Here is a 13,308-nt window from a genome sequence, read left to right as displayed (position 1 = left end):
TCTATTGTGATATTTTCAATGTCTGTGCATATTGTCGTCTCTCCCTCAGTGTTATTGGGCCCGCTTGCACAAAGCAATCTTAGCATTAAAATATTGATTAATGCTCCCTTACTTAAACATAGACTTACTGTGCTGAAAGATCAATTTGTGCAAGTGGGTCCTGGTCCCAATAACTCCTCCTACCCACTCCACTGATGCATGCGGGAACTAACTTCAGTACTAATCTTTGACGCAGATATAGTGTGTATGATGTTGATGCTCTCACAAACCACATGACCTCAAACACTCCTCCAGTTTCATATGGCTGAGACTGTCCATACTAATGTGTATCAACTAGCCTGTGGAGATGATCGCCTGTGCATGATATATATTGAGACAGATCATATTTCTGATTAACTGCTATGATAAACAATGAAATGGCCTCTTCAATCATCATGTTTGAAAAACTTATCCACATGAATCCTGGGAGGATATAGCTGCCGACTCCAGGTGTACATGTTTGTTGTCAGTTCCCTGGTCCCTAGGCACTTCCTTGTCCACTGACAACTTCCACATGCACATCTGCTGTTTTCAGCTGTGGACAAAAGTTTGAGGACATGGTGTTTGTGACAGCAATTCTGTGGTTTGATATTTTGCTTAAGGAGGAACTGTCTTTCCTCTTGCAGGGTCAATTCAGATGAAAAGGATAAAATTCAATACAAAATTAGAACATGAATACATAAACAATTTCAAGTGTTTGCAACAGTCATTCACAAAGATGCATGTAGACAAGGTAAGTAAAGCTGGTAAGCTTGCTGTCTGTTTTGTCATCGTTAGACTGCTTGTGTCAGTGTCTTGTAGAACAATACCAAGAGTGAGTCGTTTCATGCATGTTTTCACAGTTTTTGCACTTTCTTCTCACCTTGGCCTATCACCCATGTTTTGTGACATAAATCACAAGTTATTCAGTGCATGTTTTCAAATTGATGATTTTTGTCAGTGTAGATCGTTATTGTGGATCAAAGTGAAGAGTCATTTATTGTTGGTGTCTCTGGGGGGAATTTCTTTAACCTTTCTGATTTGAGAAATGTTCTGATGTTTGCTCAGTTTATGTAAAATTCCTGCTAGAGCTTTTGCATCTTATTTTATGTAATGTCATTGAGTCGGGGGTTTAAACAGTTGCCACCATTCAAACAACATGCACCATTTTTATTCTATTTGTTTATGTGTGTACCTTGCCAACCACTGACAAGGTGGTTTCTTTGATTGGCATTCTAGAATTTGGGTAGATGAAGGATGAGGACTATTTTTATGGATCTACAACTTCTTTATTCTGTATAGGCGACGTTTTGACATAGATTCTAATGTCGTTGTCAAGCAAGTGATGACAAAGACATTAGAATCTATGTCGAAACGTCACCTATACAGAATAAAGAAGTTGTAGATCCATAAAAATAGTCCTCATCCTTCACTGACAAGGTTGTTTACACCCGAGGACCTTTCTCTGCACAGTTCATTGTTGAGACAGTATCTGTACTTATATTGAAAAGTTTACTGGATCTTTTGTGTCATACACTTAATTTCATTAAGTTCAATATGATAGCATTGTCAAAATTCAGTTCACCAGATGATAAAGTGACAGGCAGAAAGTTCGCTTGATCCAAGACAAGACAGTTTTTTTTAGTGCAACCAAGTAGCTGTTAACCGATTGACCATCCCTTACTTTAATTAGATCAAATTCATTACAAACGTCTTTAGATCTATATATTTACATCTGAATTACAAAATGTAATCATCAAAAGATATCAAGTGATCTTAACAAACAGCCTGACCTCGAACAAAAATAAAGCATGCTATATATAGAGTAAAATTGTTTTACAGATTTTGAATACCTCAAATTATAATATACAGTCAGACCTCATTTATCCGAACACTTTGGTTTTTTATTGGGTTGTTCGAACAAACGAATCAATCGGATATCTGAATCAGGTACACGTGAAAACAAAACAACTAAAAATAACATTGAAACATAACTACATCTTTATTTAACATAACATCTTGCATAACATAACATAAATTGCATCGGGTTGAAAAAGTCTTTGATTGATGACTGTTGACGGACAGAGTTGTTATTCGCTTCAGGTTTGTGAGGTCGCCGACATTTTCAAATCCAATGCATCCATTGGCTGAATGTGTGCGGTTGTGTTGGGTGGCAGGAAATGGACAGTCACGCTTGTCAGTTTAAGATTTTTACAGTTGTGACTAGCCACATTGTCAACAAGCAAAATGACCCGCCTTCCACGTGACCTCATCTGTCGATCAAAAGACAGCAGCCAATCACGAAACAGCTCTGCTGTCATCCACGCCTTTGTGTTGTTACTATATCTTACTCAATCAACGATTCGAATCAGTGTCAACTCAATGTCAAACTTTAATTGTTTCTTCTCTAATAATTAACCTACACGCCCTGTGATAAATATTCAAAAAACAATGAATTAACTAGCAGCCAGCACAATGTTTTGACAAGCGGTAGGCATGATAGATTTCGTGTTTTGAAACTCGCCGACAACAGCCCTTGGGTTTTGATATCGATTGATCAAAGGTCAATGCATTGAGCACTGTTGAGGAGCGGTAAACATCAGACATCTTGCCGACGGCAGCCTTGGTGTTCGGATATAGGAGGCCAATTTGTACATATTTTGCTGTTTCATGACCAAAATTGACCGTTCGGATGCAGAAATTGAACATTCGGATATACGAGGTAAATTGTAACTAGAAAAGTTTGGATATGCGAGGTCTGACTGTACATGAAATACAAACATTGTCAGGAGTATATGATATAGAATTTAGATGCTATATGTGAAAGTTCTGGGAGGACTTGAACACATGGTATTGTGAAGTTGTCTGATACTTAGGCAGAGCAGATATGAGGATACTTCAGTAATTTCAATCCTGTGGAGAAGGAATGAAAATGGAAAGGTTGAATCAAAATTTCTATAATTTGGGCAGAAAGCTTAAATGAGTTGGGACCAGTGAATGTTTTTGGTTTGGTCCAGGAAAACAGATCCCTTGCTTGACTGCATGCAAGGTGCACTATATGACAGTTCAGTTCCTGTGGTGGATTTGCTGATGCATGGTACTGAGCAGGGTAGTTTGAACCCCTAAATCTCAGTGTTTTAAATACATGTATTGATCAAATATTTTGAACTTGTGTAATACGCAAAGGTATATTATTTATCATACAAATATAAAAAGTTATTCAGTCATAAATCTTTGAAGGTATTTTTAATGGTTGACTTGTGAGTTTAAAAAAAAATGATATGCAACCATATATGAGACATATAAAATATAACTTGAGCAGAAAGAAGGTGACTGCCATGATGATTGCCAGGTGAGCCTCAGACAAAACTATTGTGTAGCAGGACCACTTGATAAGAACTCCAATAGTGATAAAATGTTCACATTTACAGTTCATCTGTTGTTATCTTGAAATGCCAACATTAATAATTTTGGAGAAATGTTATATATTTTTGGAAATTGCACTGTGTTGAGATCTCATTTCAACAGTTCACAATTATTGACAGTGGATGAAGAGCAGTAAAATCCTAATAATGGATCTGTAGGTTGTGGCAGTCAAGACATGTGGGCTAAATATGATAGTCACTAAACTGATGGGCTATGGCACTGTTGAAAGTTACAGTGGGTTGTATTGTCGAATAAAGTTATTTTAACAGTTGTGTTTCTGGGAAGTCCACATGATGTCTGCCCTTGTTTCTATGCATTTGTTATACTTTATATGGTCTCTAAATGACATCTCATTTGCCAGCTGTGCTTCGTTCTACTCATTACTTGATATCTTTTCCACACACGTATTTGTTGTCAGATCATTGTACATGCTCTTCTTCTTCCCATATATCATCTTCACTGCAGATTGTGAAATATACTTGTACATTATACAAGCATTTTTTCAGGCATGTCTGAATTAACTTTAATGCAAAACAAATCTTTAAAGTTGGCCCTGATATCACATGATGTCAACAGAACAATGTCCTTGTTTGTATATGTCAATTCAGTTTATTTCACAAAGTAATGTATTTCGTGTCTCTTGTAATGTGTCTTGTTGCACTAATTATGAAAAGATAAGTATAATACATTGCCATTATTTGAACGGAATCTTAAGAGATTAATCCGTTGATCGAGCCATCTACGTCTTATATTGTATTTTTCAATGTCAGGTCTGATACCACTGAATACTAGGATTTTGTTTGACAGATTGTCCATATATGATTTTTGGGTGTTTTTTTCCTCAGATTGTTCCTGTTGATCGCCTAGTGAAAGGAAAATTCCAGGATAATTTTGAATTTGTTCAATGGTTCAAAAAGTTTTTTGATGCGAATTTTGACATGCGTGACTACGATCCTGTCGGAGCTCGGGGTGGTGAAGCTCTTGGAGGTGGAGCGAAGAGCAGTGCCTTAAACAAACCTCGGGTAACGAAACAGTCCCCGACAGTCAAGACTGCCAAGCCAAGTGAGTAGTGAAGACTTCACAATTACTTTAAATCTTTAAAGTGATGGGCAAAAATGTACGGGTAAGCGTCCCTTAGTCATATTAATTGATAAGGTGACACATTTTTCTTCTTAGCTCTACTTGACTTGTCCGGTATACTCATATCCATTGTATACTCATTCTCTGTCCATCCATCACAACAAAATCACTAAAGACTAGAGGTGTGACGATACAGAAATTTCACGATACGATACATATCACGATGTCTTGGAACAATATAATGCGTATCACAATATGCTATCTTTAGTTATTTTCTTTAAAAAAATGTATTTTTATAACAAGTAACCGTGTAAATTTTGACATAACCGTCAATTTCTAGTGAAAATTCACAATTTTTAGGTCAACAATACATATCACAATACAAAAAAAAGTATCAATATATTTATTGTCAGAAAAGGTATCAAGACCGCCTCCGTGGTGTAGTGGTTAGAGCGTCCGCCCTGAGAGCGGAAGGTCGCAGGTTCGATCCCCGACCGCGTCATACCAAAAGACGTTAAAATATGGTACTTGTTGGTCCCTGCCTGGCGTTCGGCATTAATGGGTACAACAAGGACTGGTCGGCTCGGAGTCAGTATAATGTGTCTGAGTGGGGTATTCATGCTTCACTGCGGCATGGTATCTCAGTGAGCTAGCACTATAAAACCAGCTTAAGTCTGGGCTAGTACAAGCAGCCGCACATACACATACACACGCATGCACGTCGTCATATGAGCGAAATATTCTCAAGCACGACTTTAAACCCAATTTCACCTCACCTCACCTCACCTCACCTCACCAGAAGGGGTATCACAATTATCGATACTATGATATATCGTCACAGCTCTACTAAAGACTACAAAACGTGTATCATTTTCCAAGAACACATTCATTATGTCCCAGACCAGAAAATGGATGAAACTTGTTTATTTTGTTTGCCGTTTCACACAATGGTCTAGATATGTCAAACGTTTAACCTTCATGTCAACATGGTCAGATGATGGTGATGGTATGTGGACCTCTAGATTATGGTGAATTGTTGTGTGCCAAGTGTGACTAAATGGCTGATACAAATACGCTGATTTCTTCCATTCGCCTTACAGTGACGGAAACAACAAAGAGGGTGGCTCCACCACCAGCCAAGACAACTGCGAACAATCATGCTAACAGCAGAGACAACAAAGATAACAAGATTGCTGATTTGGAAGCAAATGTATGTCTGCAAGAAAAATATTTGATGAACAGTATTGATATCTTAATGTCATTGTTATTGTCATTTTGGTATGGCATGGTCATGAAGGTAGTTAAGATTGTCAGGATGGGTTTTATTAATTGGTTTATGAATTTTAGTTTGTTTTATGATGTAAACAAAAATGTATTCCTTCAGGTGAGTGATCAGGAGATAACAAATGTGGTCATTGCATTTCTGTTCTGTAAGGCATGTTTTATGTGTAGTTTCTTGTAAACTTAGCTGGTAAAAGCAATTAGCTGTACACATTTTCTCCCTGATTTACCAGTTATTCAATTAAACAACTTCTTGATGATATAACATCAAAGAATTTCGATTTAATGATTGGAAGAATTTGTATTGGAAACTGTTACCAGGTGTGTATATTATATTCCAGTATCAAGTTATCCTAGTTGCAGCTTTTACTATGTAATACTCATAAACATAGGACTTAGCTGATTGCCATTGCTGGATAGGGTTTTACCATGTCTATTTGGAATAGCTTGAGCAATCACTGTTGAGGCTTCCAGAGGCCTTGATGTTTGAATCTCTTTCAGGTGTGGAAACTACAACAATATGTATTTTAAGGGGCCGTAGTGTAGCATTTATGATATGTATCCAGTCTCTGTCACCTAAGGTTCATTTCAGGGCATCAGTACTGACAATCTGATAATAGTTGCAGTTAAAGCACCAACCTGTTAGTTGGTGCGATATGCCAGCCAGTACACACGATTTTGTAAAATTGAAATGTGAAAAATATTGAATTAAATGTTTGAGAGAATATAGTTTGTAAAGAGATTATATGTAAATCCAGATATATAAGGAAACTTTTTATGAACAGATAGTGAAATAAATAACAAGATCAAATGCATTGACATGCTCACTGTAATGGGGGAAAACATCAATAGTCATTGAATGCAGTTATTATATAACAGCCACCATCCCCACCAGATGTATACACCAGATGTGCAGATTGTTTACACTACACTGTAGCACAAGTTTCTATGCAATATCGAAGCCAGGTATACAGAGCACAAGAAGTACAGTATTTGGTTTAACAATTTGGCTGTGATTTTAACAGTTGACCCTGGCTAAACCAGCACCTGAGTACTCTGGAATTTGTGTAAACTGGCATTTGTATCTTTTCACCACAAAACTTGGTTAACGCATCATCATTTAAACCTTGAGTTCTCTTCTGTTTGCTCTGGAAACTGACAGAGTATTGCTCTCAAGTTCTGATTTCTGCATGTATGTTCTGAGATAAGTGCAGGTTTGAAGGAATTTAAGTTAGCAATTGTCTAAACATGCAATATGAGGGGAAATATCCAAGTCATGGTGGTCAAGAAATGAAGCCTTATCATTTTAGAAAGCTAGTATTTGATTGACTGAAGGATCCCTGCAAATGTGCTCAAATGTCCATCCAGGTTCACCTGAGGTGACCTTTTATGGAGGTGGTGACATTCATGCAGATAGGTTTTCCTTCGCAGTAATAGTTTTGCTTTGAATGAGATTGAGTAGTTGAATTTTACAGTCTGTGACTAAAGTCCCACTTCAAGCTAATAGACAGTGATACATATATTGAAAAATACAAACTGTACTTAACTTATCTTGTATGCAGGTGTTTACCTTTGAAATTGATAATTTTCTATACTTTGATATTTTGCCAGCCCTGCACGGTGACAATTTGAACAGACCACTGTACTCAATAGTGACCCAAAGGAGCTTCTACTCCCTGTATAGAGTTGCATCCCTTGGATGTCAGGATATAATCTAGTTGGATGAAAATCCAGTCAATCCTTTGTTTGTCTGCCATATTACTAGTGGTAGTAGCTTTCAACAAAGTAGTAAAAGTCACCAGTGACACTTAACATTTCCCACCACATTATGCTGGAATAGTGTTCCAGGTTGGTGTTATAACCATCTCACTTCCATCTTGTCCTGTGTCACCATTTATTGCTTGCATGATGATATACATCACTTCAGATTTCTGAACTCCGACTCACTGTGGAAGGGCTAGAGAAGGAGAGGGACTTCTATTTCGCCAAGCTGCGTGACATTGAGATCATCTGCCAAGACCATATTGATGATGATCCAGTTATCAAATCAATTTCTGAGATCTTGTATGCGACAGAGGTGAGAAACATTTCTTCAGTCAATTAACAAGTACTTGAGGATGATAAATGTTAAATAACATAAATCTCAAAGTTTAGAATTATGCTGTTGTGCAAAGGTTTTCCATAACAGCATTGCAGCAGTCAAGTGGCTATGTAGTAAATTGTTTCCCTGATCCATTGCTTAAACATGTAACTCTGTTATGCCCTTATTAATGTTATTCTTCCATATTTTCAATCATGAATCATGTATGGCTTTTATTCCTCATACTTGCATGCTTTCATGTACCCGTGAAGGTCCGGGTTAGAATGAACCTTCAGTAACCCATGCTTGTTGTAAGAGGCGACTAACGGGATTATTCCCTGGCTTGGTTGACACATGTCATCAGTTCCCAATTGCGCAGATCGATGCTCATACTGTTGATCACTGGATTGTCTATCCGGACTCGATTATTTACAGACCGCCGCCATATAGCTGGAATATTGCTGAGTGCTGCGTAAAACTAAACTCACTCACCTGCATACTTTCATGATCATTAATAGTTGCTCTGTCTCATACTCATTTATGATACATGTTTACATGGAGACCAGTATTCCTGAAATCATCAGTGTTCTGTGGTATTCAACTGATGTCTTCCCACATGACATATCTAACACTACTCTGCATTGATGTCATCTTCCTGCATTACCATGTACCATGATTGTACATCTCTACTGTATGTTTACACTTTGTGGAAGTCCTCTATTCCTGTACCAGAATGTACTTTTTTAGTACAGGAATTCCAGTTCAAAACACCCCATACCCAAATCTTATTGGAAGAGCCAAATAAAGTGGGGGTCTTATTGTCATCTGGCTGATAATGTTATTATAACCCAGTAATCTAGGTGTATGTCAGGTTGTATGTCAGCTGTATATGTCTCACCACGTAGAAGGGAACTGTTGCTGCGTCAGTTGATGGATGTTTTATTTTGGTTTACAGATAGACCTTCTACTGTAAAAAACCCACAAAACCAAAAATTAGAATGAAAATGTGTTTACCTACTGATTCTACTGTGGGCAATAGGAAAGAGAAAGGATGCAAAAAGAAACTAAATTACAAGTGTGTTACTGCGTATCAAAGATTAGATGCTTACTCAGTTAATCTTGTCAAAGTTTACATTACAGTAGTAAAATATTCCAGGTGGTCAGCTTTGTGATTTTCAATTCCTTAAAACATTAATTCCTTCAAAAACAACAAGTACAAAACTTCTGTTGCATACAAACACACAAATTACTTTGTTGCTGTACATATATATTAATTGCTGTTTCTGTTTAGTAACACCATGGATCTGTCGGAAGTGAGAAGTTGTAGGTGTAGGAAGCAGTGAGTTGAACCTTACTCATGTGTTAGTAAGACTTTCAGTAAGGTTTCAGAGACTGATAGAACCAGCTTGAAGGCTGCTGTATTGCTCTGCAGACACTTATTCTTAACAAGGTTCATAAGACTCAGACAAGTCCTTAACCTAGATACTTCATCTTGAAGAGGCCTTAACTGTAACAATACCTGGAAATTGTTTCAAACCTTGATTGGCCTTGAATGTAAAATAAGCCCTTGAATTTGACATGGAAGATATCCTGTAAAGCACATGCAGTGTAAATTTCACATAAATTACTGTAATTTATAATGAAAAAAGTTAAACATATCATGAGTACCTCTAATTTTCATATTGATATGTTTTGCAGATCCATTATTAGTAAGCAATGTGGAAAGAAACTCACTCACACACACAACACACACACACAGAACATGCACACACACACAAACTCTCGCTCTCTCTTTTTGAGGAAATATCTGTAACTTTGAATTTTGATGAGAAACCTGTTAGCACTGATTTGGCCGATTCTAATTTCATTTTTAGCTAGGTGTAATATTACTGACTATGCTACCATATAAGATATATTTTGTTGATTTGCATTGGTTTTTCTTTTCACTTTGAACAACTCACAGTATGAACAGTGTATCCAATGATTTGAAATAAAACATCTTCATGAACACATTTATTTTTATTTTTATTTTTATTTCCATTTGACAGTCTGGTAGTAAGGAATCTGTAAACCACTAAACAGAGAGCCCTTGTCTTATTCCACTGACATACCATTTGTCCTCTTCATATACTATGTACAACTGTGTAGACATCATATATTCCTGTGTAAATTTATGTTTGTATGCTTCTCTTTATGTATCATTTCTTCCTGTCGCCCCATATATGAAGTTGGAAAATCTTTCATTTAATGACATAATGTATATTACAGGATGGCTTTGCACCCCCAGAGGAGGGTCAGGACGATGGCTTGGTTGACCCTGAAGATGAAGAATACTGAAGCAATATGATGATACATACACACACCCACACGTCTGTGACACACAAACTATTTCCTCCCAGTCGCAAATCTATTGAACTATTACACTGACAGACTGACGAACAAACAAACTTGCTACTGGCAGATTACTGGGCTGCCGTGCCAGGGCAACACATGACCTGCTTTATGTAGTGCTCATTGCTGATGCTGCTATGTCATCTAGACAGCCTGTGTTGGCCTGGACGCTCGATGGCCTGATGCCAATCTTTGCCTTCATCCTGCAAACTGTATCTATGGACAGATAAATACTGTTTTTGTGTTGGACACTAACCTGTACGCACGTTTTACAAATGCGTTACTGGATTCTTTCTGCTGACAGAAGATATGGAAGAGAAGAACTGTGATCTCAGTGCTTGTTACGAGTAGGTTTGGTAGCATGCCTACAGGCCATGTGGAGTGCTCCTGTGTGGGACACTGATTGTCATAGTCTGCATGTGAATAGGTTCACCTAGTTTGCATGATCTGGTGAAGAGCTCTCTGCCGTTAAGACTAGACTGGTTAGATTGTCCTGCTGTAACACAATTCTTTCTTTGTGATCCCAGTGCTTACTTTGTTCCATATGTTATTGTTACATCTTGCACTTGTTAATGAAAATCGACCAAATTTTCCTTGATGTTCTTATTGCTGAAAATGATACCCAACTATCATTGGTATTGCTTTCATCAGTTGGTCAAAAAGATTTAGGGTGTATTTCTGTATTCCCTTTAAGGTGCAACTTAATTCATGAGTTAGATAACCCCTTCAACTAGTACTATTCTGAGCCAACCTTTTCTGAATACAAGCATGTTTTAATGTATTCTTGTTATGTATTGGGCTTGTCTAGTGGTTCACCACAACTTCATCTATCTCTGAGGGCAAGGGGTCCCTTGCATGCACTGTTCCTAACCAGGAACTTCAATCACAGTAAGCACCTCTGTAGAGATGAAAAGGCTAGTCAGTACTAGATACTTGTAGCAGCTCTCTGAGACAGATGGTCACCAGTGTTTCTTCAAATGGGTGCTTGTGCTGTATTTCGTGTCACAAGGTACCAGCCCTAGCTGGTGTGTTTTGTACCTCATCTTCAGTATGAAAGACTATGCAGTGTGCACCCACCAGGCAGAGTTTTCGACACTATCCAGTCCTCGTGAAATCGGTTCCACTCAACAGTAGTTGGCTGCTTATATTGCTGACAAACTAATGTTGCATTCTACCAAAGTTGTATAAAATTTTTGTATACCAACTCTTGCTCATAGCGTGTTCTAACCTCTTTCAGGTACAATAGTTCACCGATTAGATTGTTTTACTGTGTGGATGATACTTTGCTGTACTTTTTCTTCTCAAAACATGAGCCCTGCTCAAAAATACCCAACTACAACAAAATGAAAAAAGTGTGGATGTTTTCTCAGGTTACATAATATTTGGATATTTGTCTCATTAAAACTGGATAAAACAAACTGAAATTTCATTGATTCTGTAAACTCTCTGAAGTGATACGTTATGATTTTCTGTTGTGAGTGACAAAGGCAAACATTATCAGGACCAGCTGGATGACAATCTTTCTATCAACCAGTCTGCCAGAGGGAACCTCTGTGCGCACCAATACAATAAGGGATGTCATATTAATCATGTTTGATGAGGTATATGATGGTTTTTATTGGCCAAAGAAGTGTAACTTGTAACCTGTCAATAAAGAATGTAACTAATCTCATTATAGATGTTTGATGGAAGTTGAGTGCTGGTGTGTTCATTTGGTTGCAGTCTTGCCATTGTCCAGATCCTCTGTAACACACGTTTGTGCACACACACACACCACACTTGTGTGACATCAGGTAATGATTATATCACTATCGGTTACCCATATTTGTGTGTATTTCACTTGTCCTATGGAATGTATCTGTGCTTTATATACAGTGTGTAAAAATTTAGACAGGGAATGGCATAACCTGCATGATACTGGAAGTAAATGCTGCATTTAAAGATATGTTTGTACCTGGCAGTTGGATGGTATGGAGGGGGTGGGGAATCTCCCAACTTTTGTAACCTACTTCTATGAAATTTCTCTTGTAAACTGTTATTTTAGTTGCTACAGCAGCCCATCCTGTTGAATTTTACTCCATCAATGCTGGGAGAATGAGCTGTATATTTTAATGTATGTGATTTGTGTGGGTATCTTTACCATTGACATTTAAGTGGTCTCAATCTGCATGAGACAATCTGCTACACTTGTGACTAATTGAGCCAATCTAACTCTTTTCTTTCTTCCTTGCTCTCCTCCTGTGTTGCTGCCTGTATGTAGTTCTCCATATTGCAGATAATTATGCCTGGTTACTGAACTTTGTATATTTATTTTCCTATTCACTGTTATATATTCTGAACATTTCAGTGCTTGTAGTAAAAATTGAAACTGAAACATTCATTAAATTTGATTCAATGAAATTTGTGTTTGTTATGAATGATGATATGGCTAATACTTGTGTACATTGCATTTGTTCTGCATCTCATTGTTGAAATATTTAAAGCTTTTGAAAAACGTTCTACTGACACTGAGCTCTCTCCTATGCTCTACAATCTAAAAACTATCTGCTTCAAGCAAACTTGATTATATAATTCTGACTGTTTGGTAAGTATGTGTTTATGAATCACTATGTTGGTGATCCGAGGTCCTTGTGAATTGCAGAGCTTACCATGCCTCCGTCCGTGGCACCCTTTACCAAAACAAAATACAAAAGCAAGACATGAAAAAATAAGGGAGCCTGGTACATGTCAAAAATATAAACTGACATCATTTAGTCTTAAATGTTAAAGTGTCCTCTCCTTTAAAATGATACTTCGTCTCGGTAAAAGAAAATTTCGTCCTATCCATATGATACTGAAGTGAGTGTCATTACACAGACTGTAATAGTGTCTTATAAATATTATAATATTTAGTGAACAGAGACAATTTTGAACAAACTCCCTTGCCTAAGGTAGGACCACATGTGTCACATGTGCTTCGTTATGTGGCAGGACTGAAGTGCTAGAAATTCTCAGGAGTTATGCTTCCAGACATTGTCACCCATCCAAGGACT

At 37.5% G+C, this 13,308-nt stretch overlaps 1 protein-coding gene across 3 annotated transcripts in view; it reads left to right on the top strand.

The window, feature by feature from the left end:
* The window catches only part of LOC124272804 (microtubule-associated protein RP/EB family member 1-like), a 28,676-nt gene extending 16,000 nt beyond the window's left edge, over nt 1–12,676 (top strand). Inside the window, exons 4-8 of one of the 3 annotated variants that reach the window (XM_046708020.1) lie at nt 666–772; nt 4,290–4,506; nt 5,625–5,734; nt 7,733–7,882; nt 10,154–12,676. In XM_046708020.1, the coding sequence (XP_046563976.1) occupies nt 666–772; nt 4,290–4,506; nt 5,625–5,734; nt 7,733–7,882; nt 10,154–10,222 (653 nt within the window). In that variant the 3' untranslated portion in view covers nt 10,223–12,676. Of the gene's footprint in view, nt 1–665; nt 773–4,289; nt 4,507–5,624; nt 5,735–7,732; nt 7,883–9,176; nt 9,225–10,153 lie in introns of all 3 variants that reach the window. The other 2 variants (XM_046708021.1, XM_046708019.1) reach the window with 2 other exon arrangements.
* The last annotated feature ends 632 nt before the right edge of the window (nt 12,677–13,308 follow it).

The sequence above is a fragment of the Haliotis rubra genome, unplaced genomic scaffold (genome assembly GCF_003918875.1).
Source record: "Haliotis rubra isolate DU_JTF1 unplaced genomic scaffold, ASM391887v1 Scf173, whole genome shotgun sequence".
Classification (NCBI taxonomy): domain Eukaryota; kingdom Metazoa; phylum Mollusca; class Gastropoda; order Lepetellida; family Haliotidae; genus Haliotis; species Haliotis rubra.
Note: the sequence above shows the minus strand (reverse complement) of the source record. Positions and strands in the feature narration are given on the sequence as shown.